The sequence below is a fragment of the Hemicordylus capensis genome, chromosome 2 (genome assembly GCF_027244095.1).
Source record: "Hemicordylus capensis ecotype Gifberg chromosome 2, rHemCap1.1.pri, whole genome shotgun sequence".
Classification (NCBI taxonomy): Eukaryota; Metazoa; Chordata; class Lepidosauria; order Squamata; family Cordylidae; genus Hemicordylus; species Hemicordylus capensis.
In genome coordinates this window covers 304,525,032-304,552,536 of record NC_069658.1, presented here as the reverse complement: position 1 = coordinate 304,552,536, position 27,505 = coordinate 304,525,032, and the positions used below count along the sequence as shown (strand labels likewise).

Genomic DNA, 27,505 nt, shown 5'->3' with positions numbered 1-27,505 from the left:
CCAATCTAGCCCCAGCACAGCATTCCCTCCAGTGGCTGTTGCTGGTATCTGCCTTATGTTTCTTTTCTATTGTGAGCCCTTTGGGGACAGGGAACCATTTAATTTATGTATTATTTATTTTTCTCTGTGAACTTTGGTTGAACAGTGGTATATGAATATTCATGGTCGTGGTTCCTCATTGAGCTCTCTCTGTGGTACCAGAGAGGTCATACAGAATATTCCGCTTTAGCTGAAGCTTTGTACAGACCTAGAATGCAGCTATAAAGTACTCAGACTAAAACTCAATGATCACATTGACTTCATAAGGTTATTTTTGCCTTCTCATTACTATTCCTCATTCTCATATGAGGAATATTGCTTAGGAATGCACTCAGACGTTAATGTTGCATGGTATTTGCCACATCATCTTAATATACAATAGTGAGAACTGCTTGCTTCCTACCATCTCTTACATGTATAGCAGCGTTTATAAGGAATATTCCTAAGTGAAATAAATGCCCAGTTCATCTCATATTCAGATTCAAGGCAGTCATTTTCCTTATGCACTAGGAATGCACATCAATCAAGGTGAGTGTCTGTTGTTTTGTTTAGAGCCTTTGGCATTTGAGCTTGATAGTACATAAATTAAAGGTTAGATTTCTTCCAGAAGTGTCTGCACACTCTTAATATAAGCAGAAAGAATCTTCAGTAACTCTTCCATTTCATCATTATTAGTGAAACATTGGTTTACTATTTCCATTGCATTTTTAGTACCTTCTCTTGTCAACATTTCAGCTCCCATGTGTCCATATTTCTTTTGTAGTTGGAGCTAGTCGGACCATGTGTTTTTGTCCCTGTGCTAGCTTTTAAAACTCGCTAATATAAGGGTGTTACTTATTCATCCAAGTAGAAGCCATATGTGCTTTAGCAGAGGAATAGTTGGTTTCTGTCAGGAATTCAGAACACTTTACTTAGCTTCTTTGTTGTTAATTTTAACTTTTGATTTGCTTTCATAGGTGGTAATATGAAAAAAAATAAAAAAAATTTTATATATATATATATATATATATATATAATATATATATATATAAAAATATAAATAACAACCTATAAACAGGGTTCAGGGTCAGTTTGCTGAAGGGTTTTATGGCTGTAGTAACTTGCAGCCATAAAAATAGCCCCAGCCTTGTGGCCTTAACAATGTGCAGAACTATAATGGACCTTTCATACTTCTTGCAGTAAGCTTTCTTGTAAAACAAAAATGTATAATGCACTGATATTGGCCCTGAAAATGAGAAATGCCTTCTCTGATTAGCAGGTTCTGTTTGAAAATGAGAATTGAAGCAGCCTTTATAACATTTTCAGTTATAATTCTCTTTGATCATGTTGTTGGGGAAGTATTTATTTTGCTTTGTACAACTCAGACTTTAATTTTTAAAAAAACCCTGGAGCTCTTTACTGAACATGCATGTGTAACATGTTCTCCCATTGTGAAAAGGTGTCTCCTAGCCCTACCTTTTATGGTATTTTTCCTGCTAGGGGGTTGTCTGATTGCACTTATGGTCCTTAAAGTTTGATGGTTATTCTCTGAATTTGCTGGTGCATCAATTTTATTTTGTTTTTCCAAAAGTATTGCTACTAAAATGTCAGAGATATTGGGGGTCGGGGAGAGGAGGTGTATTCCATCCAGCACCCAGAGCTTTTGGATGGATAGGGTGGTATATAAATGTAAGAAATAATAATAATATTGTGGTCTTCTGGTGCATTGAGCTTCCACAAATTGTACATCCTTGAGCAGAGCCTGTGCTGGTCCCCTGTCCATCTGCATAGAAGACAGGGTTCAAGGCTGTGCTGGCCACATGATCCAAATGTGATGTTGCATGGGGCTGTCCATTGCTTCATTTGTGACAAGCTGCTCTTGAGAAATGCTTGGCCAGAAACATCCTAACTTGTTATTCAGTATTGTGCAAAATGGTGCTGTGTTTTGGTTGGTGACTTTCTAGTAAACAATGAAGTTCTTGGTTTTTGCAAGATACTAGTGGAGGTGTATCTTGAAAAAGATAACTCATGTCATACGGGCTGAGAAGAATCTGTTCCATAGGAAGACGTTTGCTGTCCCACTTCTACTCCTTAGTTCTTTCCTTGATTCAAGCAGTGTGTGTGTGTGTGTGTGTGCTTGTTTGTTTGTTTGTTTGTTTGTTTATTATGTTAGGCAAGAGGCTTTTCTGTTTGACAATACTGATGATAATGCAGTGGAATTTAAATGTGATTTTTGCGAGGATGTCTTAAACTGCAAAGGCATTCAACTTTTGATCTAGGATAACATTTTTGTTGCAACATCGCTAAAGCCTCATCCCCAAAAGAAATAAGTCTGAGCCAAATAACACATGTTAGGATTTTGTATTTTCAGCAGAAATCCTCATGGGTAGTTAGATTTACTTTAAATATTAACTTTTCTCCAGAGAATTTAAATAGATACTGTTTCATATCTTGAACAGATGTTCTTATTAATTCAGGAGATGTGAGCGCTCTCTCCTGAAAATCTATCAGGGAATAACTTGTAAACTACAAACGTATATACAGATAGTTCTAGGCATCTAGTGGAAAAGAACAGGACCCTATAGTATCAGTATCGTATAAAAATGGAATAAATTTCAGTGTTCAACTTTATTAGAGACATAAAGCTGGAACTAGATGTTATGGCAGGACTACCGCTGCTGTTGCTAACTGTAGACCTTCATCTTCTCTTCCTGCTCATCTCCGCCTAGTCAGATCTAGTAATTCAAAACATATGATGTGACATCATTGTGGTTCCCTGCTTCCAGCAAAGAGAGGAGTAGGAGACTCTGGGACTAGTTGTGACCTGAGAGAGGCTCTTCTTATCCTTGATGTTTCTCATATTATAAAAACAAACAAAAGGCCCAACTCACAATATCTACTAAATCTCATTTGAGATTCTTGTTAAATCAAGTGCAAGGGTGAGGGATGTGCATTCAAGCTTTTTTCTACTATGACTGAAGTTAGAGAAAATTAAACTATTGCCTCAAAATGTCAGTATTAAGACCATGGCCCAGTTCATACATCATGCAGAGCAGGATTGAATCCTGGTTTGTGCAACATCTCCTAGCTTCAGGAGTGTATGCTTCCGTAACCTCATTCATATGCAAAGAAGTAGAATCATTTTCTCCCTTTGTGCATGAATGGGAGGGTGGAGCATGCATGCCTGAGGTCAGGGGATGTAATGCAAAACCAGGATCAGGTGCATAGGGTCAGTGGGGCCAATGTCCCTGGGCCAGGGGGACTGCCAAAGAGCCCCTGTATCCCTCCACTCCATTGCTCCTCTCCCCACATTTTCCACCCCTCCTTATCACTGAGGCTGGACAGAAAGTGCGTGATGATGTAGGTGGATAGGGCATGGCCAGCACATCTGGTGGCTTCTCTCCGGGCTCTCAGGGCTCTCACTACTCTCCTGACCATGATGCAGTCCAAGCTCCTTCTAACCTCTGAATTGGTCCACTGTATAATCTATTTCCAAAAAGCTTAATGACGTATCCCAAAGATCTTTAACCTCTCATATCTAGTTTAAATGGGTCTGTAGATATGTTTTTTCTTTGTCTTTAGTATGAAAAGGCACAGACCATACTCTCAGAGCTGAAGCTGAAGTTTGAGATCACTGAGCAGGAAAAGCAATCAATCACAGATGAGCTCAAACAATGTAAAGACAACCTGAAGCTGCTACAAGAAAAAGGAAACCATGTAAGTTGGTATAATGCATGTGTCAGATTTTGGCTATTTGTTTTATTTCTGTTCTAAGAATATGCGTATTGGACATACAGAATGAGGTTTTGGAAAGAACATTCTGCAAAGCTGCTTAGACTACATGCATTCACTGGTCCAACAAAGTTCAGGTAATTCTTGTATTTCTTGGCTTCAGTTTCTTTGAAATTGCTGACCCGCTATAAGGTGACAATCTGACCAATTAAAACATTTCAGTACATATAATTGTACAAGCATTTTATTTCAGAACACCTTTTTAGCTGAAACTATCCAGTAAAAGGAACTGCACATAGTTTGTTAATAGCATTTTCCATCAACAAATGGTTTCAACAAATGGTTTCTTGGACAACTTCTCTATCTTGAGAGCATGAATGACTACCATTTGAACTTCCTTGTTTGCATCAGGGCAAGCAGAGCTCAGACATACTAGTATTCCCCTAATAACTAGAATATTTGTAATTAACCAGATCATCCAAATGAGATTGCCAGTCACTGATCCCAGTTCTGTCTGAAGTCTTCCATTTATAGCAACAGTGTAGAATCACTCTGCCATGTCCTGCACTTAAGATGGGTTAGGAACCTACAAAACTAGGGAGAAGCACTTGAAGGCCCATAAGCCTGCATTTTGAAAAGCAGTTCTTGCTCTCAAGGTACTATTTTATAAACTTAGTAGTTTCTTTTCTATTAAAATAGCTTATGTTAGAAGCAACTCAAAACATAAAGTTAAAAATCCTGGAAAACACTATAAAATACATTTTAACCCTATAAGATACAACTAAAACTGCAACCAGATTTGCGGGTGTATTTTTATCTGCTGTTTTGCTTTTGGAGCCCATTCCAATACATGTTCCAGTCAGTATACTGTTCAAGAAGGGCTGGTTGCAGCCCAACGATGCTTCCACTTTTGCAGAGGTTCATGTGAAGAGGTTTGTGTTAAAATGCAGCATCTGTGGATTTAATCTCTTGTTTGGATTTTCCCTAAGAATCCACATGAATGTTTGCTCAGTTATAAAAACTTTATCCCTGGTTTAGCCTAACAAGAATATCAAGCAGGCAGTTAATGCCTGCCAGCGAGAGGAACCAGAATATGCTGATAGCAGCTTTTGACTACCCTTTTTGTAATAGAAACATTTCTCTCCAGGCTGGACAATGTACAAATAATCTGAAATGTTGTTTAGTTCCTATAGTTCAGTGATTAGAAATGGGGTTTGAGGGGAGTTTTATATACAGGGCAAGTGGGTGATTTGAAAACAAACAAATGTGAGTCATACAACAAAATTAATCCATTAGTTTAAAAAATATCCAGCAAAGGGAGGTAAACTGCCATCAACTGAATCAAATCATTGGTCCATGTAGCTCAGTATTGTCTGCTGGCAGTGGTTCTCCAGGGCTTTTGGCAGGAATTTTTCTCACTCTTACTAGGAGATGCTGGAGATTGAATCTGGGGCCTTATGCATGCTAGGCAGACACTCTACCACTGAGCTACAATGCCATCCCTCAGATGTAGGAGATGGGAAGTATTTAGTAGGGATACCTTGAATTCATACTAAAACAAGTAGCTTCCAAATCTTTAGTTTTCTGAAAACTCACAGGCTAAAATGAACTTTCCCTTATTTTTTTAAAAAAACATCATCATAAAAATCCTAAAGATAATAGCTTCAGAGACTTCTTACTAGATTGTCCAACTTATATTGCTTTTCAACTAAAGACTCAGATAAGAGTTCTGTGTTCCCTCGCAGGTTGGCTTGAGAGAAAACTCTCCTGAGATTTATCTTGGGAAATGCTCTCTAAGGAAAGTAGGTTTTTCTTTATCATGATTCAGATTCACAGTTAATAGCTTCTCAGCTGGTAGTCAAGGATAACGCCTGAATTAAAGTAATATGTTGCTGTTTTGGGTCTCTTCATATTGATGCATGTCGTGATCACCCAGTGATCATATTCTTAAGGTATGAGTACCAGATACCAATTTCATATGCTAAGAACTGTGAAGAAAAAGACTTCAGTACATGCTTCAATTTAAAAGTCACAGACGTCTGGTTTTAATTATATTGACTTTTTTATATAAAATAATTTTGACTGTAAAAACAAATCTTTTAAAATAATGGAACAAGGGAGGGAAAGGTTCAGCCCACTATTCAGTGTCATGAGATAACCATATATAACAGAGGGCCAATTCACATATTGTTTGAGTCCATGGAAGCCACTGCCAGGCACACAGACTAATGTTCTGTCATATCAATCCTATCTATCATATTTACATACCATATGTAAATGCATATATATTTACATAAAATATCTGGGTAGTTTACATTTACAACATAGTGGCTGAGTTCAGATGTACATTCTATCCACAGTTACAGCTGGCTGAGGTTGTAATTCCAGTATGCCCGAACGTGTGATTGCGGGCTGAAAGTTAACTCCATTTTGCCCTGTCAAACGCCAGTTGAGACCTTCAGTTTTCTCTAAGCTTCACCACCAAAAACCGCCAAAGCATGATGCCCCACTGTGAACCATGGTTTCACACCTATTCCAAACCCCAATCATGGAGGCAGCAGTGCAGACCCACCGCAGGGATGTGGCTGCTCCGTGCTTTTGGCACTTCTTGCTAGCAGCCTCTCAGAAAACTGGCCACGCCCCTCCTGTCAGCTGTGCAGCTCTGGATTTGCCAGGCTACAGAGATGCTGACATGCCCCATCTCAGACTGGCCAGCCTGTCAAGCCGCACACTCCCCATTTCCACTCTGTCCCTTGCTTCTCCCACCTGGGAAGCAGTGGGATGAGGGCATGGGAAGACAGGATGGGCACTCAGTGTTTTGCTCCCTGATAAGAGAGCAGCTGTCATGTATGTTCACAAGGACAAATGCTCCAAGTGGCCGCACAAGCAGGACACCCCATCACAGCGCTGGGAGGGGGGCAAATGGCTTGGGGGGGCAGAATACAAACGGCAGACCTGAGCAAGGAAGCTGGAGCAGCCAAGTTCTATTCTTTTCACAGAAAGTGTGGCCCAACCCCTTCCCCTTTGGGGATTTGTGCACCCAGAGGCTTGCTCATGATCAAGGCTGGTCACCACGGTCAGCCTTGGATCAACTGAGATCCTTTTTCAGGTATCCAATCACCTGATCCAGGGCTCAGTGGCCAGGCATGAGAGTGAAAGGTCAGGGGAGAAGGACCATCAGAGGGAAGAGAAGAGAATTGCCCATACAAATCTGTAATGATGCCAAATGGCAAAACATCCCGTTCACGTGCTAACACCTCCCTCACGAGAGCATCAGGCCACGGGTTCTCTGAACAGAGCAAGAAAGTTTTCTAGGTATCATTCATGGGGAGTGCTACCCCGGAGACCGATTTCCTTGTCTCGGGGACTGCAGACAAGCTGCTGCAAAACCATGCACCTTGCCAGCTCGGCAGCCCATGTGTACATGTATAGCCTTGCCATCGTCCTGGAACGGCCATCCCGTTGTCTGAGGGTGGCCGGAGAATGGGGGCTCCTCTCTCCCATCAATCTCCACGCTGGCAGATCTATGTATGGTGCAAGGTCGGACCAGGACCATCCTCGCGCCCTTTGAATGGGTGGAAAGGTCTGTGCCAGTGTCTATGCCTTCCTCCCCACCACGCATACACACAAGCAAGGACCAAGGGGGAGTCTAGGTGAGCAAGGCCATGAGCAAGACCCCCTGGTGGCGCAGTGGTAAAACTGCCGCCCTGTAACCAGAAGGTTACAAGTTCAATCCTGACCAGGGGCTCAAGGTTGACTCAGCCTTCCATCCTTCTGAGGTCGGTAAAATGAGTACCCAGAATGTTGGGGGCAATATGCTAAATAGTAAGCCACTTAGAGAGCTCCGGCTATAGAGCGGTATATAAATGTAAGTGCTATTGCTATTGCTATTACTCATGAGCAAGGCATGATGAGGAGTGTGGATACAAAATGTCCAGGCGGGCTATGCCTGTTCACGAGAGTGTCAGGCCATAGGTGCTCAGAGTAGAGCTGTGTTGCTTTGTGTTGGGAAGTGGTGGGCAGGCTATTCGCACTTATGCACAGGTACACTGTCGCACGCAGCCCTGCAGTCAACCCAACTGTCCCGGGGCCAGGGGAGCAAAGGAAAGAGCCTTCTCGCGCGATTCCCCTTCCCATCGGTTTGCATACGATGCACCCAGGATTTAAAAATTTGAGTAAATGCACTGTCCAGTTGGCCCAAAGAGAGTTGAGGGCCCCACTAGGATGGAGCCCCCATGAATCCCCTCGTGGTTAAATTCCCCAGTGGCTCAGATCATGAGCTCGCAGTCTGTTGGTGGAGCTAGTGCCATTGTGGTCACAGCCATATCCCCAGTAGACTGACCCTCTCATGAGAATGTGAGCCCACTGGGCAGCAAGCTGCTTGCTGCAAGTTTGTGATGGGTCTGGCTGGCTCTGCCGTGTTCTCCGCTTGCAAGATCTTCCCTTGTCATGGTGGGACAGACCCCCTCCCCCAGCACTTCTTTGCCCTACCCCTATCTGCATATCCCATTCTAGCAAGTGCAGATTTTCTCCTCCCCTCCCCGTCCCCACTGACAGCAGGCCCCCAACCTGCTAGGAATTTGAGTTTGCATGGTGCTTTTGGGGTGTGGGGCCATTTTGCAGGGTGGGTGGCATGGCTGGCAGAAGTAGCGCTGGCATTGCAGGGCATTTAAAGGGCTTTCAATGCACTTCCTCTGCTGAAGGCAGGTGGAGCACTTCGAAAATGCATGACCACACTCAGCATCCCCCCCGGGAGATCATAGCCAGTCACAGCTGAGCCTTTGACATGGTGAGGCTTTGCCCACAGTCTTGCTGCTGAGCTGGCTGGGATCGGACTGGAAGGTCGTACAGTAGGGAGGGGCTCCCCTCTTCTTCAACTTCAGTTTGGCTGGCCACAAATTGGAGTTAGTAATTGTAACCCTGGCCATGGTCAACTGTGGTTATCTTGTATGTCTGAATCTGGCCATAGGTTACATCCTTAACTCATATAAAACAAATTAAAATAACCATCAATAAAACGTTAAAACATTATAAACTAAAATCCTGATAAAATAGATGTATTTTCAAAAGTTACTTTAAAACAGCTGGAGATGCGGAGGTTCTGATTTCATTTGCAGTGTATGTCAGAGCTCTGAAGCAACCTTAGAGAAGGCTCAGTTTTGGGTCACCACCAAATGAGCCGGTGGTAACCACACCTTCCCTGATCTTAATAGGTGGTGGGCTTCGTGAAGAGTGTTGTGCTGGCACTGTGGGGGAGGGTTGATTTTAGCTGATCTCCCCTTTCTCAAGCTCACTATGCCTCCTGAAAATATGTCCCTGACGGTTGTGTGATTATCCTGTTCTTTCCATCATGCTATCCATGGCTAAGCCAGTCACATGCATTCCAGCTGTCACATGCTCGATTTAACCAAGATTAGCTTTCTACATTTGATCGCAACGAGTTACAGTTGTGTGTTGAAACCAATTTGGTCTGAATAGCATAACTGATGTTATCTGTGAAGGCATCATTATGGTGAGATAGGCAGCATATGGTTAGAAATGGGTAAATAGCTGAGACATAACTGTCAGTATCATGTTGGATTTTTAACAAATAGGCTTATTTACATTGATCCCTGTAGGATAATTATAGCTGTTAACGGAATAAATAGTAAAAAAATGTTATGCTCCGACATCTTTAATATCAAAAAGTTCTAGTGCATGGAAATTCTTAAAATCTTAATGCATTTAAAACTATAGATCTTTGTTCGGGAATTTTCAAAAACATAAGCTTGAAATTATAAAAGATATTGAATCATTTATTACATACAGTTGAGAATTACCCATAACATTGGGTGGAATCAGCATGGGTCATTATGTGTAGTCTTTCCACACATTAGGTATTATTGCACTGAAGTCTTATTGTTGACGCAACTTTCTTGTTGTTGCTGGCAAATCCGCCCCCCCCCCCCAAGTCACTTGCATGCTTGCTATTCTGTTGGATATTGCCTGTTGTGCTTACATGAGCTTATCACCCATAACTTCCCATTTACCATGACTGCTGTTCTTATGAGACAGTATCTGGGCAAATTTATTTATGTTCAGTTGCTGTTCTGCAAACCGAGGAGCATGTCTTTACCAAGTTGTTGTTTGTAAACCACCCATAGACGGAAGTTTGGGTCAATGTGCAAATATGACAGATAAGTAAGTGGAATTGCCCCTATACTGTTAATCTAGCAAGTGTTGACTGAGGATTGGACCATTCCTAATTGAAGTCTTAGCACTGTCCTTGAGGAAGTGAAATTGACATGGTACAGTTCCTATTTTGTAATCCTATTCTTTTCATCAGGCTTGGATGAACATTCACAGAAATATAAGCTGCGTGGTGTTCCTTCTATATCTTCTGTACCACATAACATGTATTCACTACTGACAAGAGGCAGCATGTTATGCATATCTCAGCTGCATCTCTCTCACTGTCAGTGATCCTGAACACCATGTACAGACAGATCTGTCGTTCTCTTCCCTGCAAGGGAGATAATTCCGTTGTGCTCACCAAGCATTTTCCTTGTAGAAGAGAATGGGAAGCTTAGGTGCATTCAGAACTCATGCTGCTGAATCAGAGGCAATGATGATATAATGCTTTGGGGATGTGACTAGGGCTGTGTTCCTTATGACTACAGTACTATCATACTGAGTAGTTAGTTCCTGTTTGGAATCTGCTTCAGGTGCACAACATCCTTTAGCATTTGAACTCAAGTAGCCCATCAGTGACATTGCAGGGTTCTGTGACTCAGTTTATATTTCCAGAAGATAAAGCTTTAAAGGTTGTTCTTTGCCAGGCAGAAAAGTGTTCTCAATTACCTGAAATTTGGTAATTCCATTATACTTCCCCAAAAGGTATAATCTGTATAATCAAAAATTGTAATCTTCTCCTAAATCTTACAAGGAAGCACCCTCATTTGTCAAGAACATAAACACACAAGTCCAAATACATGCACTTTAGAATTATAGTGATATATGTATTTTGCATATTTCCTGTTTTCCAAATGGAGTGGATATCTGTGTAAGATATCTGTGTAATAATCTTGTGTGAAGTGGCCCCCATAAACATTTCTTGAGATTACACAATGATGCAAGTGTTCAGTTGTATGCAGGTAGAGAAAGAAAGGGTATATCTGAGGAAGAGGATTTCAAACGCCCAAGATTAAGATGGATGTAAAATCCTGATTGATCTTCTGAAAACTGTACTGAGACTGTTGAAATATGGGTTGAACCTATGGATGTTTTGTGCATGAAGAACATAACTGCTTACTGTTATCTTAAAAAGCCATCTGAAATGCAAACAGTTTAAACTTCATTTTTGCCCTAAAATGCTAAATTACATCTGATGACGACTTAAGAAAACTCCTTTTTTTTTTGCTTTATTTTTTTCAATGTACATGTTTACTTAGTACCGTGGTGTACTAACTTTGTATGCCAGACTAGTTGTGTTGTGTTAGATGTCTTTAATGTTTCAGTTGAAACAAAACTCGTTCTTTGAACTCCCCCCTCTATCTAAATCATCTTTACCTGATTGATTTTATAGCACAAAATGATTTTAATATCCCTTCCCTTCCCTTTAGCCTTCCATATTACCACCCGTCCCAGCCGTATTCATCGGCCTAATCCTGGCTTTCCTGTTTTGGTGTTACAGCCCATTGTGGTAGAGAAAGGTACTACAAGCACTATTCAGTCCATATATGTTCGTCCCTCTCACCTGTTTGTGCCATTTTTGTAAAACAGTGCATGGTGAAAAGCAGGTATTTATGTACCTGAGGCAAACCCTTCATTTTATGAGCCATTATGTGTAATATTGGCAAGCCAAACTAATCATTTAACATCTGTCTGTTTTCCTTGTGCTAGTGCTAACAGTGTCCTATTGTAATCTAATAAATTCTGACTGTGCCACTTCTAACACAAGTTTGTTTCTAACAAAATGGAGTAAACTTTCTAAGATGCTGCAGAGTTAGGGTCCGGAAGAAAACCTGTTTAATTAAACTTAACAAATGAAGAGTTTGCATAATTGAATTTGGTCCTATGTTTCCTTCTTACCATCAACTTTTAAAAATTCTTCTATGGATTTAAATGCTTTCCTTTCCCCCCCTTTTCCTTCCACTCTTGTGATGAAGATGGTGAGGAAAAGGACAAGAGGAGGGTAACAGGTGGTGGGCTTCTGTTCCCAGCTCTAAGCTTGCAGTGGCTTCTAGTAACTTCCAAAATGCATTTGGACCCTGTGTATGGAATGGTATTCTTGAAAATGGTCAGAAGTTGTCAAAAGATGGAATGAATAATATACACATAAGATTAACCGTGCTACATTTCAGATCTGGTTTAAACCTAGGCAATTAAACGTTTAACATGCATTGTTAAACATTAACAGGTAAACTTTACCTCGTGCATTGTACCAGGACCTTGGAGGATGTACATTAAAACAAATTCAGAGTTTGGCATGGCATGCACCTGGTTTTACTTTAGCACAAGCAATACATGCTGTTTGGTTGAACAGGAAGCATTCTGATAAGAACTAAAACGATTAAGTTCTGTCCTGATGAAGTCACATCATGAAGACTTGCTTCACCTAGATTAACCTTGTCTAACCCCTTGGTGCCCAGAGTCAAAACTTCTCAAAACCAAGAGCAGCAGATGAGAAACATGCTAGGGATTGCCAGGAACCAACAGGGTTAACTTAGTATACACTGCAACAAATGAGGTATTGATTCTTTTCTTTTTTTCCCACACAGAGACAATGGCCTTGGATGCCTGTGATGGCAGCTTTGGTAGCTGTGACAGCCATGGTGCTGTACCCAGGCCTAACCAGAGCTTCTCCATGAGAACTGTTGTTGAATCCATACACCGTCCTCCTTTAGAAGCTGGCATCATTCACACACTGGGGGAAAACCAGATTCATTCTCTTCCTTTTTACCTCTTAATACCACAAAGTTTGGCTTCAGAACAGCAGTAGGGTCATTGCTTTAAACTGTACAAAATGTATCTGTCTATAAAGAGGGAATAAAAACTATGACTTCATTCTATCGTGAGCAATATTGTTGCTTACAATTTCATGTAATTCTTAAGATAGTATGTTGGAGTTCTAAATACTGCTATGGTGGCCTAAAGTAGGCTTCTTGGTAAAAATTATTTATAATGGTTAGGCGTGTGGATATTTTACTTTAGAATATGATTGCCAGATGGAAAGCAATGCATTTTCCCCCTGAATTAGACACCATGCCAAATATCCTTTAAATACTTGGAAGCAGATGCAGTGTGCTCAGTGCCTTTCAGTTTGACTTTATTTGTACAGTAACATACCTTTTTTTAAAATTTGCTGTGAGTCACTGAGCTATTGGGAACAATTTTCTTTTTCCAAGTCTTCTGACAGAAACAAATATTTTTCTTCAGTAAAGGTCCTATTTTATTGATGACTTGGGGAACTAGTATAATTCAATGTCAGCCTTAAAGAGCTCTAGAAGAAATTGAATGGAAAGCATCAGTCTAGACTGTTCTTGTGTGCATGTTGTGTGCCTGAGTGGACTAAGGTTTTTCTGGGAGCAAAATCTTGATTTTTTTTCTGATGGACATAGTGCAGTGATCCAATTTTTAGTTTGAATGTAATTTATTAAATTTCATGTATATAGACACTATAAAACTCAACATATTTTCTCACATATCACATTATAGAAATGATTTTTTCCAGTCATTTATTATCAAAACCGAACTGGGGAAGTAATATTTGTCTCTTTAACTGTACTTTTATTGGCATAACTTCATTATGTGAGGTGCTTGAGTGCTTCTATTGTTAGGGAAAGGGAGAAGAAAAATCGAAAATGGGAAAGCCTTCTGGAAGGTTAGAATAATCTAATTGGTCCTCTATGCAACAACTTTAGCTGAAAGAACGTGCTGTCAACAATTAGAAGCTTTACATCACAGTTTATATGGCCTTACTATTAATGTCCCTAGTAGGTGTTGGCTTACAAATGGGGAGCAACTGTAATTAAAACCTGAATAAAGTGTTGGCTTGCACAGCTCAACAGCTCTGTTCATTAAGGTCTATATTAATATAAAAAGAATTGCAAAGTGAAATGGTTCAGCTGATGGAAATTCATAGGAAGACTATCTTAAACAAAAATTCAGTTGGTTTAAAGGATTTAATGGCAATCAACAGATCTAGTTAAATATATTTAAATAGAGTTTTTAGTTTATAATTTGCCTTTTGAGGTTTTGAGGGTCACTTTACTTTAAAGGTTCTATCTTAAGCTATTTGGGATGTGTTAATGGGAAGATCATTAGATTTAAGGGAATGTTAGTCCACAGTCTCTTAGAAAATGTCATTTTTTTGTTCATTTCATTCTTTTCAGTTGCAGGGAGCTGCCACCCACCCACAAAAACACACATGCCAGTGGTACTCAGTACCTCTTGTATATAGGTTATTGCAAATATTATTCTGAAAATGCTTAACTTCAGAATTACATTTTTAAAAGTAAATAATTGTTTTAAATCTATTTTGTAAAGATATTAAAAAAAACCAATAGAATTTCTGGAGTACAGATTGAACTATTTGCACTAACACACGTGATGTGCATGATTTAATAAAATAACTTTACTCTCCCTATCAGTGTTTGAGTTGAATCTCATTTGACAGCCATAGGTTTTTGATAAGCGTGTGTACAAAAAAATAATAAATCCTGTTATAAGCAGTGTTTGCATTGTGTCTGATGATAATGATAATGAAAAATGCTACATTATACACATTAGTATGAACATTAGTTTTACTGCCTGGTTTTTATTATATTAGCACAGGAGGACTTAGGACGGGATTATACTTGCAAATATACCAGCACATCAAAAAAGATACTGTCTTTTCAAAAAGTACTGGCATTGCAGCAGTACTTTGCTGGCATTGTAAGTTAGCCAACACAGATATTGAAGAGGATGCCATGATATCAGTTTTCCTTGACACTTTGGCTCCTCTCTGACATATCTAGAACAATTTGACCCATGTCCTCCTGTTAAGTTTATTTCCTTGGCCTGCCCCACCAGTAGCAGCCGAAGATGTGAAGTAGGGACAAGAAATACACATTGTGATATCTGGACATGGGTTAACTTGAACTAAACCGTATGGAGGGAAAATCTTGAAAAGGAGCTGCTGTTTTTGGAGGTAGCTCTTTGTAACACGTCTTGTTCCCCAGAACAGGCTGACAAAACATGATTAAAACCCATAGATGAGAATACTTCTTATTGTTCCCTGAATTAATCTACCCAACAAACTGATACTAGCTTAGAGTTCACAGTGTTTCTTTTCAGTTATCCATTTGGCATTTCACTGTAGTAACTAAACAGTGGTGTAATATGAGAAAGAAGGTCTCTTTTTTTTCCTGCTATTTGAAAGTGGAAGATAGATTGGAGGATAAAAGTCAAGGAGGCATTAAGAGTTCTGTGCGTACCAGAAGATGAGAGCCTGTGGTTGTGCACGTGGGCTTGTTCAAACCTTTCTGCCTAGATTATAGCCCTATTTGGACATAATGTTCAACACATGTCCAATCTGTGTAGAGTATGCACATTCCAATCTGTACATAGGTACAATTATTCACTTATGTTCTCAAAGCACATAGAGTAGTTTACTTCCTATGTGTACCCTGCATTTGAGGGGGTCTGTATCACTTTGAGAATGCATATAGTCTTTCACACACAAACATGTACATGTGTACAGGCACCAGTATGTGCATACAGCATCATGTTTTAGCAGGCCTTTAGAGTTTAACTAATCTTGCCCACAGATGGATGTACATAAAGGACTGCATGTTCTGCTTGCCTGATTTTAATGTTGTAAATGCAGATTCTGATATTTGGTGTAGGCTGTGCATCCTGAGAATAAGAGATATTATTTAGAAAACAAGAAGCTTCAAGACCTCATGATTTGGAGAAAAGTTTGGAATGTATGAAGGTGTGTCTAATGAATATAATGCAATCTCCTTCCTCCATTCCTCTCTATTTTCTTGACAAAAAGAAGTTGTTGAAAAGGTACATTTTGGATGTTAAATAAACTTTGCAGGATAAGCAAATATATGCAAATATAGCTGTTTCATGCCTAAAAGGATTATGTATTCTGGACTTGGTGAACTGCAAAACCAAAATGTGTTTACTTGGAAGTAACTGATTTTAGGGGTATATACACACAAGTATGTGTGTTTGGGATTTTATTGTTGCACCTGGTTATAATACTGAGGGACTAGATTTTCATCTACATCCTAGATAATGTTAAAAGAAACTACTGGGGTATTGAAAGCAGAAATGAAGCAAGCAGATTTGAGGCTCAGGTTGAAACATAGCTGCTTTCTTAAGAACCTGCCAAGTGAGACTAACCAAAGGTTTCTAGCTCTCTATTTACACTCATGACCACCACTCATTTACACCACCACTCTATTTACACTCATGACACCAACTCTAGGCCTGGCTCTCCTGGCCAATCTACTTCCAGTGCCTGCCTTATTGACAGAGTGATAGGTGCTCCACTGGGATAAATGTAACTGCTAACATAAACCCTATGGATTATGTTGATTTCAGTTATTTCACCACATATTTTGAATAATCAGCCAGTTGCAATCTCATGTGGATACTGCTTAAAGCATTTTTACTGTTAGGAGGAAAAGTTCTAGTTCTTCATGGGGGGAAAGTGCTGCAGTTGTCCATTGTATGCACAGCATCTTAAACAAGTGGTCTAGTGATCCACCTAATAGCGCAGCGGGGAAATGACTTGATTAGCAAACGAGAGGTTGCCGGTTTGAATCTCTGCTAGTATGTTTCCCAGACTATGGGAAACACCTACATTGGGCAGCAGTGATATAGGAAGATGCTGAAAGGCATCATCTCATACTCTGCGGGAGGAAGCAATGGTAAAACCCTTCTGTAGATAAAACACACAGCTCTGTGATCGCAAGGAGTCGAAACCGACTTGACGGCACACTTTACCTAGTGAGATGAGATTAATTATGGATAGTCTTTATATCTTCAGACTTAAGTCACCAGTCCCATACAACTCTGTGACTAAGTTCTGACCAAAGGAAAAAGTGACAGCAAGTTCAGTTTGTTTTGCAACGCAGACAAACATTTTGGTTTTGTCTGATAGAACTGAATATTCACATGGGGAATATTCACATAGTGCCCAGGACCAGTTCACGATGAACAGATGCTGTGTGTGCCTGCAGTGAAACTGTGCATTTTTCTGAGTGATTGCTGAGAATGTGGATGATCTGCAAGCTTTAGTAATGGAGGTCAAGGAGCACAGTGAAAAAATAGGACTACGACGAAATGTAAAGAAGACTAAACTAATGATAATGGTACAGCAACCAGACTCAATTCAATTCCTTTATTACAATCACAGACCAGCACATTTTACATACAGAAGTCCAACAAAAACCTACATAACTTACAGATTTATAATACAGTGGTTAAGCACATACTTAAGCATACAGGTCAGTTAACAATGATTCTTAACTAACTCCTTAACAGAATTTAGCCACATTATAGGATCTCAGGTCATTATGGTCATTTAAAAGATAATCAAGATAAAAAGAGTCTGCACAACCTGGATAGCAATTAATAAAAGGGGTTATATGTATGCACCATATATCTTGGTAAGATTGGCAATGGAGGAGCACATGAGCCGTTGTTTCAATAACACCCAGCTTTCAGAGACAAGTACGTTCTTTGTAGGGGATTTTTTGATATCTCCCTTCCAGAACTGCTGATTGCAAGGCATTGCATTACACCTGTGTCAGAGCTCTGCGGTATTTTGGCACGATTATCTGGTTTAGGTATCTGGCAGGGTTGAAACTCAGAACTTGGTTGCCCAAATGTACACCAACAGGAATTGAGCCCTGATCAATTTGAGCCCCGTCACATATTGTATATTCTTTGTCTGAGTTTGACCCTGGTATTTTCATGCCCCAGAGTTATTAATGCAAGGGGGGAGGAACCATAGTGGTGTATCCCGTCATCCAGCTCTCTTTTCTACCTGGAATGATAACTGTCCTTTAACATAAGTGGAGCTAGGCCTGCAGAGTGCAACCAGCCTCGGAACTGACAATGAAGACATTGAAGTGGTGGTTAGCTTATGCCCTTTAGCATCGACTGTCAACAGTAAAGGATCCAGCAGTCAAGAAAATCCGTCTCAAACTAGCACTTGGTAGGGCTACAATGAAGGCCTTGGAAATGATATTTAGATGCCGTGACGTGTCTACACCTACAAATATTAGAATTGTTTGGACAATGGGTTTTCCTGTGACACTCTATGGATGCGAAAGCTGGACTTTGAAGAAGCAAGATAGAAAAAGCATTGACACTTTTGAACTTTGGTGCTGGAGAAGACTTTTGAGGATACCATGGACAGCCAGGAAAACAAAGAATTGGATCATAGAACAAATCAGTCCAGAATTGGCATTGAGGCACAATCTATCAAGGCACAAATGACTAGGCTCAAACTATCATACTTTGGACACATTATGTGAACACGCAGCTCCCTTGAGAAGTCCATAATGCTGGAGAAAGTTGAAGGAAAGCGAATGAGAGGACGACCTGCAGCAAGGTGGATGGACTTGATTACGACAGCAATGAATGCACCACTGAGAGACCTTAAAGGCCAAGTTGAAGACAGATCATCCTGGAGACAATCTATCTACGTATGTGGTTGCTAAGAGTTGATACTGACTTGACAGCACGCACTCACTCAATCAATCAATCAACCACTCCCACTTCTTCCTTATGATTTAAAATCAGGACTGTCCTTACTATGGTGCAGTCATATAATGCAGCAGGTTTTAGAATGGGGTGCCATTTTCTTGCCTCCGTTTTAATTTGTCATTTTAAAGAGAGTTGTGTGCATGCAGGTGCGGCGGGAGGCCAGGGCGGCCCGGGCTCAGCCCCTAGCCCTGCCCCCTGCATCAGCATCTAATGTCAGATGCAAGGAGCGGTTAGCCGCACACCCCATGTCTGACGTCAGATGCAGGGGGCATATGGTTTAGCTGCCAAACCGGGCCGCGCAGCCCCATTTGGGAGCTAAATCCAACCAGCACTGCATTTGCAGTGTGGCCAGGAGGGGCTCTCCCTGCCTTTAAAAACTTCTGACATCAGATGTGGGGGATGTGTCTGGGGCACAAGGTGTTCTGGGTTCTTTGAACTCGTTTGCTCAATGGTGGCTCCGCTCCTGTGTGCACGTGTGTGCTCTTTCCCCTTCTGGTTAATATATGTCTATGGCTAACAGCTGTGATGTTTAATACACAGAGAGTGGGAATATTAAACTAATGGTGGATCTGAGCCACATTACAGCGCAAATTCATAGTATATAATCATTCAGTCATGGACAAGTTGACATGGTAAGTTTTTTCCTATGTTGCTTATTACACTAATGCTTTTCCATGACGTGATCAGATTTTATAATTCAATGCATCTCAAGGAAATTTCATTTTTGAAGTAAACTTCAGATGGAAGCCTGTATACAAAGAATTGGCTGGTTAGTTCAAATCAACATGTGAAATTTACCACTATGTCTTTTCTTAATAGTCCCTTCTTGCCTCAGTTCCCTGTCTCATCTATCTACCCTATTCCTTTCATCTGTCCTTCTCATTTGGTTTTGTTTTATTTTTTTGGTCCATTGTTTCTCCACATTCTTCCTTAGACCCCATGTTGCTGGGCTCTCTGCCTTCCATGCCTCACATCTCTCTTCCAATCCTCAGCCTGCTCCACGGAGCTACTGTCTCAAGAGTCTACGTATGGTGTTAATCCGAAGCAAATATCCCCTTTCCTCACAAAAACTAGACAACAAATGTTCTGACAGCTTTGTTCCTCAAGCAGTTGGAATGCTTGTGAAATTCTACCTATCTTCTCAGCTCAGTCAATTGGTGCCAGAGACTTGACCACCACAAGCACAATACTGTATGGTTTGAAATACACCCAAGGGAATAATATTACTCAAAACCTTAAGCATGTGTTTACAAATGTTTATTGGCGCCTATGTGTATAAGGTTAAATAGCCACTAGATTGGAACCATGGTGGTTGCCTGCCATAGTATGGATTGGGAACTCATGTGCACTATTTGCCAAGAAAAATCGCGCAATGGCCCCGATGAGAGCTTTTCCCTTTGGAAAAGAGTGTGTGAGGAGGCAGTCTGGATCAGGTCTGGGGTAGGGTTAAAGACCCTCTTTTTCGTATCATGGTCCTAATCCATGGGCCTGATCTGACAGCTTATTTAACTTTTTTTTAAAAGCATATGGTCACAAAACGTGCTAAAAAGTAATGTGCAGTTTATGATGCACCCATCTGTGGCAAAATATTACCAGTTTTTGTCTGGTATAAGCCATCTATAGAAAGCAAGTGGAATATACCGTAATTGTCAGTTGCTGTAATCTTAGGATTGTGATAACATTAAAAAGCTAACTTCTCCCATCTTTATTGGAGTAAAGGAGAGCATATCACAAAAGGAAAGGGATGCATAGGATCTTGCTGGCAAAGTTACACACTTTTATTTATACTGGGCCCACAGTACTAACCACTTAGGTTTTCCAAAAATGTGCTGAACAGAAGTTGTAAGATGCTCTTTCAACAGAAGACTCTATGGAACCAATGCACAACTAAGCTTTTGAGTGTTTCTGAAGATATATATTTTAACATGCTGTTTCTTGCCATTCTATTTCCAAATGTTCATGCACTAAAAACAAGAATTTCCAGAATCTATACATTTTATGGCCTCAAGCTAGCCTGAATAGCAATTGCTATTTGGGTGGTATGCTGTGGGACAATAATTTTTGAATGGTCTGGAATTGAGTTTCTGTTGTACCATCATGTTTACTACAGAGAAATTAGTGCAATTTGCTCAACAGCAAGAACTGCCGAGAGAGAGAGAGAGAGAATAAATGGTTCTATTTAGTCAGGACTCCTTTTTACTGTACAGCCAAAAAACTGCTACTATGTTGAGGAACTGACTTGTCAACACACATTTGAGGGAATACTCATGAATAATCAAAGCCATACAGTCAGTCTTGTTCATCTTGACTCTAATTCAAGGCTGTCCCCAAATTAGTTGGTGCTTTATTACCTTCTGAAATAGTATGGCTCCTGTCTACTCAGTTGCAAGACCTATTTATATTAAAGTTTGGCAGTCCTGACTCGCCTTCTGCTTAATAAACCTATGCAGCATTAAAGACTTTAGACCTCATCAGGATTGTGCTATTGAAATACGTCCTTTGTTCTGGGTCACAGATCAGTACAAATGGAGTAGCAGACATTTGAGTTCACTGACATAATCAGAATCCTGACAAAATTAGAGCACTGGTTTACATCCATACAAGCCCAATAGAAGATACAGTGATTTGTGTAAGTGATGTTCCTGTAGGAATGACTTGCCCATTTTTCTGCAATTCATTGTAAGTCAACGATACGATTGCTAATGTATAGCACTGGTGATGCTCTCACTGTTTGAATGTAGATTCCCAATGCACATAAGGTAGGAGGATGTTCCAGAAAAAGAGGATCACGAGGCAGGCAGGCAAAATAGTCTCCTCTAGTGCTTGAGATGCAGCTGGGTTAAATACATCTGACAACCTCTGGTTCCCAGATTACTGACTTGGGAGTGATCTTGTGAAGCTGCCCAGTGTCTAAGAGTGTATAATGCCTTAATGTAGTTGTGTTGTACTTTTCCCTTAGTAGTTCACAGTGTGGTGGGCATAGGAAGGACAGATTTAAAACAAAAAGCAGAGTGCGAGAAAAAGTAACTATAATATTTGCTTTGCTGTGAGAACAGTGAGTGACTAATGTTTACTGGCTGACATTCAAACTAATGTTGTACTAGTGTAACACTAGAGAGAGGTTTTGTGCACTTGAGAAGTTTGCAGAGTGCTGCACAAAGTTGCACAACTAGTAGCACCACCACCACACTGAAGAGGTGTGCCAGAGGTTGCACAATCTTTTCAACACTAGTCTGAAATGGGGGCTTCTGTCTGCAGATCTACCTTGTGCCACATCCTTCTGCTAACGCAACAGTGGTATGGACACTGGCCACAGTTTGCATGTTTGCGGAAAAGATTGGTTTGTGCCTAGGGGCAGTCCAGTCAGCAGGCAAGGTGGGAGAGGAACCAAAGCAGTTACACACCTTGGAAACATTTCAGAGAGGACTCGCACTGAATTATGTTTATTCAGATTCTTTAATGTATAGACTATTCACAGTTCTCTTCTTCTGATAACTATACTCCAGATCTCTGGCAATTCATTAATTTTTTGAGGCAATGATGAAATGGTATCTCAGTTGCATTTTAGCTTTTTTGTCATTCTTTGTACATCTTAACATGAAATAGCATACAATCCCATTCTTACATAATGGTCTGGGGAAGAGTTTTGCTACTGTTTTGACCTGGTTTTGTTTTTTAAAAACATGGTAAGATGTATACTCTCAACAGAGGAGAGGGCAAACCTGGGCAAAATAAACACATCTAAATGAAAATCGTATCTATTTTATTAATGTTGTGAGCCACCCTGAGAAGTAGTGAACTGGAGCGGTGGAGTATAAATATTTAAATAAGATATGGTCAGGCAACTTTATTAGGGAAGTTTCCTTTTGTCTAGCCAAGTGCAGGGGCCTTATCAACACTTCCCCCATCCCCAATCCGCTTTAATTTATTTCACTGGGTCGCAATATATTTCTTTTTTTACAACATGCTATTGTATGCCATAGGCCTACAATGCGGCATCTTTTTCAATTTCCATAGTAGTAATTGTATTGCCAAATACCATGACTATAAGGGGCAGGGAAGCCTAAATCCCACTTACCTGATTGTACTACATCAGCAGTTATTGTTGCATGCTTGAAATGGCACAGTGTTAAGACCATATGTAGACATGTCCGTATTTTCTTTAAGTTGCTGAAATTTAAATTTCTTTTGGCAGAACTCATTCACTTTATGCTATGCTGACCACTACATTCTACATCATTCATTTCCATCCATGCAATTCCATTAAGCTTTCCCTACATATGGATTTGCAGGCATAAAGATGCTTTAGAAAGGTATGTTGTGAATACTCAAATTGTACTTATTAATCCCAGAGCAGGATTTTAATGCATTTATCAATGAACACTGGTAGAAGATCTTTCCCCTGGCCAAAACCTTTACCATTAAGTGGTGCCATGCACGTGGGTGGACAGTATTGTTCCCTGTAACAGGGATTCCCAGGTGCTGTTGACAACTCCCATCATCCCCTGCTGCAATGGCCTTTGGTTTACATCATCTGGCAATCCCTGTTACAGAGAACACTGGTGGACAGCCAGGTCATTTCTTGGCAGTCAGTCCTTCAGCAGCAGTGCTTCAGTGCTTGGACTTGGTTCCTATTTACCAAAATCGGATGTGGGTGAAGCTACAGAGGAAGGGCAGCTCCTCCCTCTCCTTGCTTATTTCCCAACTGCTGGGAGTTATGATGGTGGGACTCTTTCCTTAGGAGAGTCTCCTCAGGAAAAGCAATACAAGCACAGACTAAAGAGCAAAACATGTTTTCCCCCAACCTAGGCCAGCAGTATTGTACATTTGTTCCCTGGCGTATCCTGATCTTTCCCAGCTACAAACAATCTCTGTGTGCATCATTGGATAGAATTGCATAGAAACCGGTTTCCTTCTTGACAAGGTCCCTGGGTCACATTTGAATTCACCCAGGAGGCCCCTGGGAATTTCTGTGAACAACTCCTGAGAGAGACCCTTTTGGAAAAGCCTCCGGAAAGTTTCAAAACTCCTTGCAGTTCTGGTTGCTTGGGCTACTATGCAGTGTCTGTGCATCACAGGAAGATATTGTGCCTCTGTCTTCCTTTGTCCAGTGCCCATACCCTGCAGCAACCAGAACTGGTTGTGAGGGACTGTTAGGGAACTGTATGTTGGGAGTCTCATCTGCACAACGTGCTCTCTATGTCAGCATAGGGCAGCTGGTTCTCCTGCTGCCCTTTGATTCTCCAGAGCATCAAGGATAACCTCTTCACATTCAACATAATTGAAATTCAGGGGGGAGGAGGGATTATGTGAGGCTGCCCATGTCACTGGTGATTGTGTGGCTTCATACTCCCTCCCCCCACCCTGGGTGTGGAATGCTTTTGAATCACCTATAAATGCAACACTGCAAAACCACTCACACAGAAAAGTTGTTATAACTCATTCTTGGCAGTAGTTCACACATGGCATGCTCTGTCCCATTTCCCTGTTCGAGTTACTTTGCCTCTGGTGGCTGGGTTCTTATCTAAGAAACCTTTTATTATTTAGTTATCATATTTATATGATAACCTGATATGTGCATCTCTAGGCAGTGTACACAGTTTAAAACACAACAAATATAAAACAGTAAAAACAAAATGATTTTACAGAATAAAAAGTTAGAACAATCACATAGGATAAAAGCAAACAGTTTAAAACTCATTTCAGTTAAAAGTCTGAGAAAACAGGTGTGTCTTGAAGGTCTTCCTGAAAGCAAACAGAGAAGTAAAGTAAAGTGTGCCATGGAGTTGGTGTCGGCTCCTGGTGACCACAGAGCCCTGTGGGTGTCTTTGGTAGAATGCAGGAGGGGTTTACCGTTGCCATCTCCTGCGCAGTATGAGATGATGCCTTTCAGCATCTTCCTATATCGCTGCTGCCTGATATAGGTGTTCCCATGGTATGTTCCCAAATACCAGTGGGGTTTCGAACTGACAACCTCTGGCTTGGTAGTCAAGCCATTTTCCCACTGTGCCATTAGAGAAGATGATGTTCTTATTCTGACAAGGAGCATATTCCAAACCCCGGGGCAGCCACAGGGAAAGCTCGATCCAAAGTCTCCACCAAACAAGCCAATGGCAACCATAACCAGACTTCTACAGATGATCTCAATAGGCAACAGGGTTCATGACCGAGAACCCTGACTTCCATTCTATACATAGCTTTACCTACCTCAGACCATTGCCAGATCTAAAGCATAGCTATTGAAGATTTCCTGGTCAACTCACTCATACAAGTGACAGTGTCGAAGAGCAATGATAATAGATAAGCAACTATGTTTGCTCAAAGCCATTCTGTTGGAGAAGCATTTGTGCCAATTGACAGTTCTGAGCATTCCCCCCATGCAACAAGAAAAAGGTTGTTGGAGTTTTATTACACATTGGTGTGAAACTTTAGTTAGGTGTGGTACACACACACACCACAGTCTCCTCCAAAGGAAATTTGCTCTAAATTTGCATCATGCCCTTAAGTAAATGTTCAGTCTCCTTTTAAAGCATGTCTTCAGGACCCTTATTGACACGCATGTTCACTCAAGTTACTTGGTTAATATAACCTATCCTAACTGCCTTTAAAGACACACATATTAATGTAGATCAACATCAGAATCTGTTACAGTCATTAACCAGAATAAATCACAACTAACCAGTCACAAGCCTGTCTTCTAATATTGTCATATCAGTCTAAAGCAATATCTTCCTAACATCTCAGTCTGAAATGAAATCTTCCTAAGTAGCATCAAACAACTTAATTTACTTACTTAACTATCACCATTACTAGAACAGAGGAAGCCTTTACAATTTCTTGGTGAACTTTATGTGCAATAGCATGAAATTTGGCAATACAAAAGGTTACATGTACATTCTTGTCTGAGAGAAGAAACAAAAAAATTCCTCTGACTTACCTGGTAGATGAGAAAAACAGGAATTACCCATTTGCTATGTATATTGCAATACAACAGACAATTAATTAGAATATGTCCTGTACTTTCTATCTCACCTGATCCAGACGGGCATTTACACAAATGGTATGGGGGTATTCTTTTATATCTGCCCTCCAGCCACACCGACAGAAAAAAGTTAAATCAAGCTAATGTAATTGCTCTCTGTTGTCTTGGGATTGTCAAAGTGGATAAATATCCTGCTGAGTTTAAAGTAGGCAATACTCACCAGTTTGTGATAGCGTTGGAGAGCTGAAATTCCATGTCCCAAACTCTCTGTTTAGGCATAATTTTAGTCCCTTCATAGGCATGGAAGAGTAAAAACTCAGTGGAAAACCCATGAAACAAATTTTTCCTTTATCGACTGCCTTCATTAGTACCAATGGAGCTAAACAACATGGTGACTGAGTAACAGCACACATTAATGTATGTAACATAAGGATCTGTGTATTGTAATACGTTGTGTTAAATGATGATTTCATTTTTACACATCCAGTGTATTGCCAGAGGGAGGCAAAATGCAAACATAATCCAACTGTGGTCTCTCCTGAACAGAATAGCTGCTGGATGGCAGAACTAAACTGAGGTCATTGCTCCCTTCTGCTGGAATCCTTAACAGAACATCTTCAAATGGATCAGCATGCTACTGAATCACTCCAGTTCAGCAAGAGGGCCTAAAGTTATGCATTGTGGGTCTTGTGCTGTGCAGTGGAGCAAAACCTTATCTCTGCTTCTAGGAGCTCCATACATTTGGGTGGAACGAGAAAGACCTGTGTGCTCACAGATAAAATACAGAAGAATAGGAACACCATGTGCATGCTTTAATATTGAAGTTATCTGTGCTGCTTTAGAGATGTTTGGGCAACCACTGTCCCATATTAAGATTTGATGATCTTATTAAAACTCACAGGAGGGGACAGAGTGGAGTTGGCGGGGCGGGAGGGGGGGGGAGTTAATTCCATGAAAGCTGAGCCATGTTTCTATGTACCTAGGACATTTGCTTTAAGCTGCAATCTTATGCACATTTACTTGGAGTAATCACTACTGAGTGCAATGGGACTTCTGAGTAAACATGCATAGGATTGAGCTGTATAAAAGGATTAAATGTGAATATATATTTGCTTTATTCCTCGCTCTTCTCCTTTCTTGTTTACTGAGAGGCATCTCTTGAACTGCTGCCTGGTTTAGCTTTTGTCAATTAGACAGTTTCATGTGCATAAAATAAGCCATATGTCCTGCTTTGATGACAAATAAAATGCCAAGTAAGCCATATCCCTGCACATCATACAGAGCAGGATTCTGCAGAAAAGTGTCCATCATGACATACATATCCATGCAAAGTGTCCAGTTTGACGTTGACTCATCTAACTGCTACCAACCTTATTAGGTGAAAATGTTGTTGGCAGATAATATGTAAATACATTGGATGATTCTTATTTAGGATCAATAAAGCAACAGACACAGCTTACTGCTTATTGCTCACTATCTCTCTCTCTGTTATTTATGTGATTGTGGCCTAATCAGTGAATAATTCATCTGTACAACTACAGCTGCAATCTTTACCAGAATTACTAAGAAGCAACTCTTTCAGCAAGATGTTATTGAGTTACCTAGTTTAGGAATGAAACATCAAAGAAATATCCATTGCTGTCTTTTTAATCCAGTACATTGTTGAGTAGAACCATGGGCTACTAGCAATGTAATTAAAAATATGTCAATTCAAAGACATCACCATGTGGATTGGGACACAAGTTGTATTCTCCTTGCTCAAGCATTTTCTAGGTGCAGAGCTACATCCAGGAGCACCATAAGGCTCTGACTTTAAAGGGGAAATCTCATAGTCATATGCTACATACCATCTAAAAAATGAAATTGTACAAAATACAACATGTGTACAGTACAGAGACTCATTCATCTGCTGTCACTCTGAAATCTAATGATTTCAGATACAAAACAAAACTTAGCACATGCCCCAAATCTATCAGTTTTCCATGAGATTAACATCTATGCACTTAAGTTTGTAAGTGG

The 27,505-nt window shown here is 40.5% G+C and overlaps 1 protein-coding gene across 30 annotated transcripts in view; it reads left to right on the top strand.

The window, feature by feature from the left end:
- Positions 1-26,960, top strand: part of SLMAP (sarcolemma associated protein) — a 159,841-nt gene extending 132,881 nt beyond the window's left edge. For 20 of the 30 annotated variants that reach the window (XM_053292437.1, XM_053292436.1, XM_053292444.1 and 17 more), the window contains 2 exons: positions 3,601-3,735; positions 12,510-14,377. In XM_053292437.1, coding sequence (XP_053148412.1) covers positions 3,601-3,735; positions 12,510-12,599 — 225 coding nt within the window. In that variant the 3' untranslated portion in view covers positions 12,600-14,377. Of the gene's footprint in view, positions 1-3,600; positions 3,736-11,351; positions 11,442-12,509; positions 14,378-26,032 lie in introns of those variants that run through there. The other 10 variants (XM_053292461.1, XM_053292462.1, XM_053292459.1 and 7 more) reach the window with 2 other exon arrangements.
- The last annotated feature ends 545 nt before the right edge of the window (positions 26,961-27,505 follow it).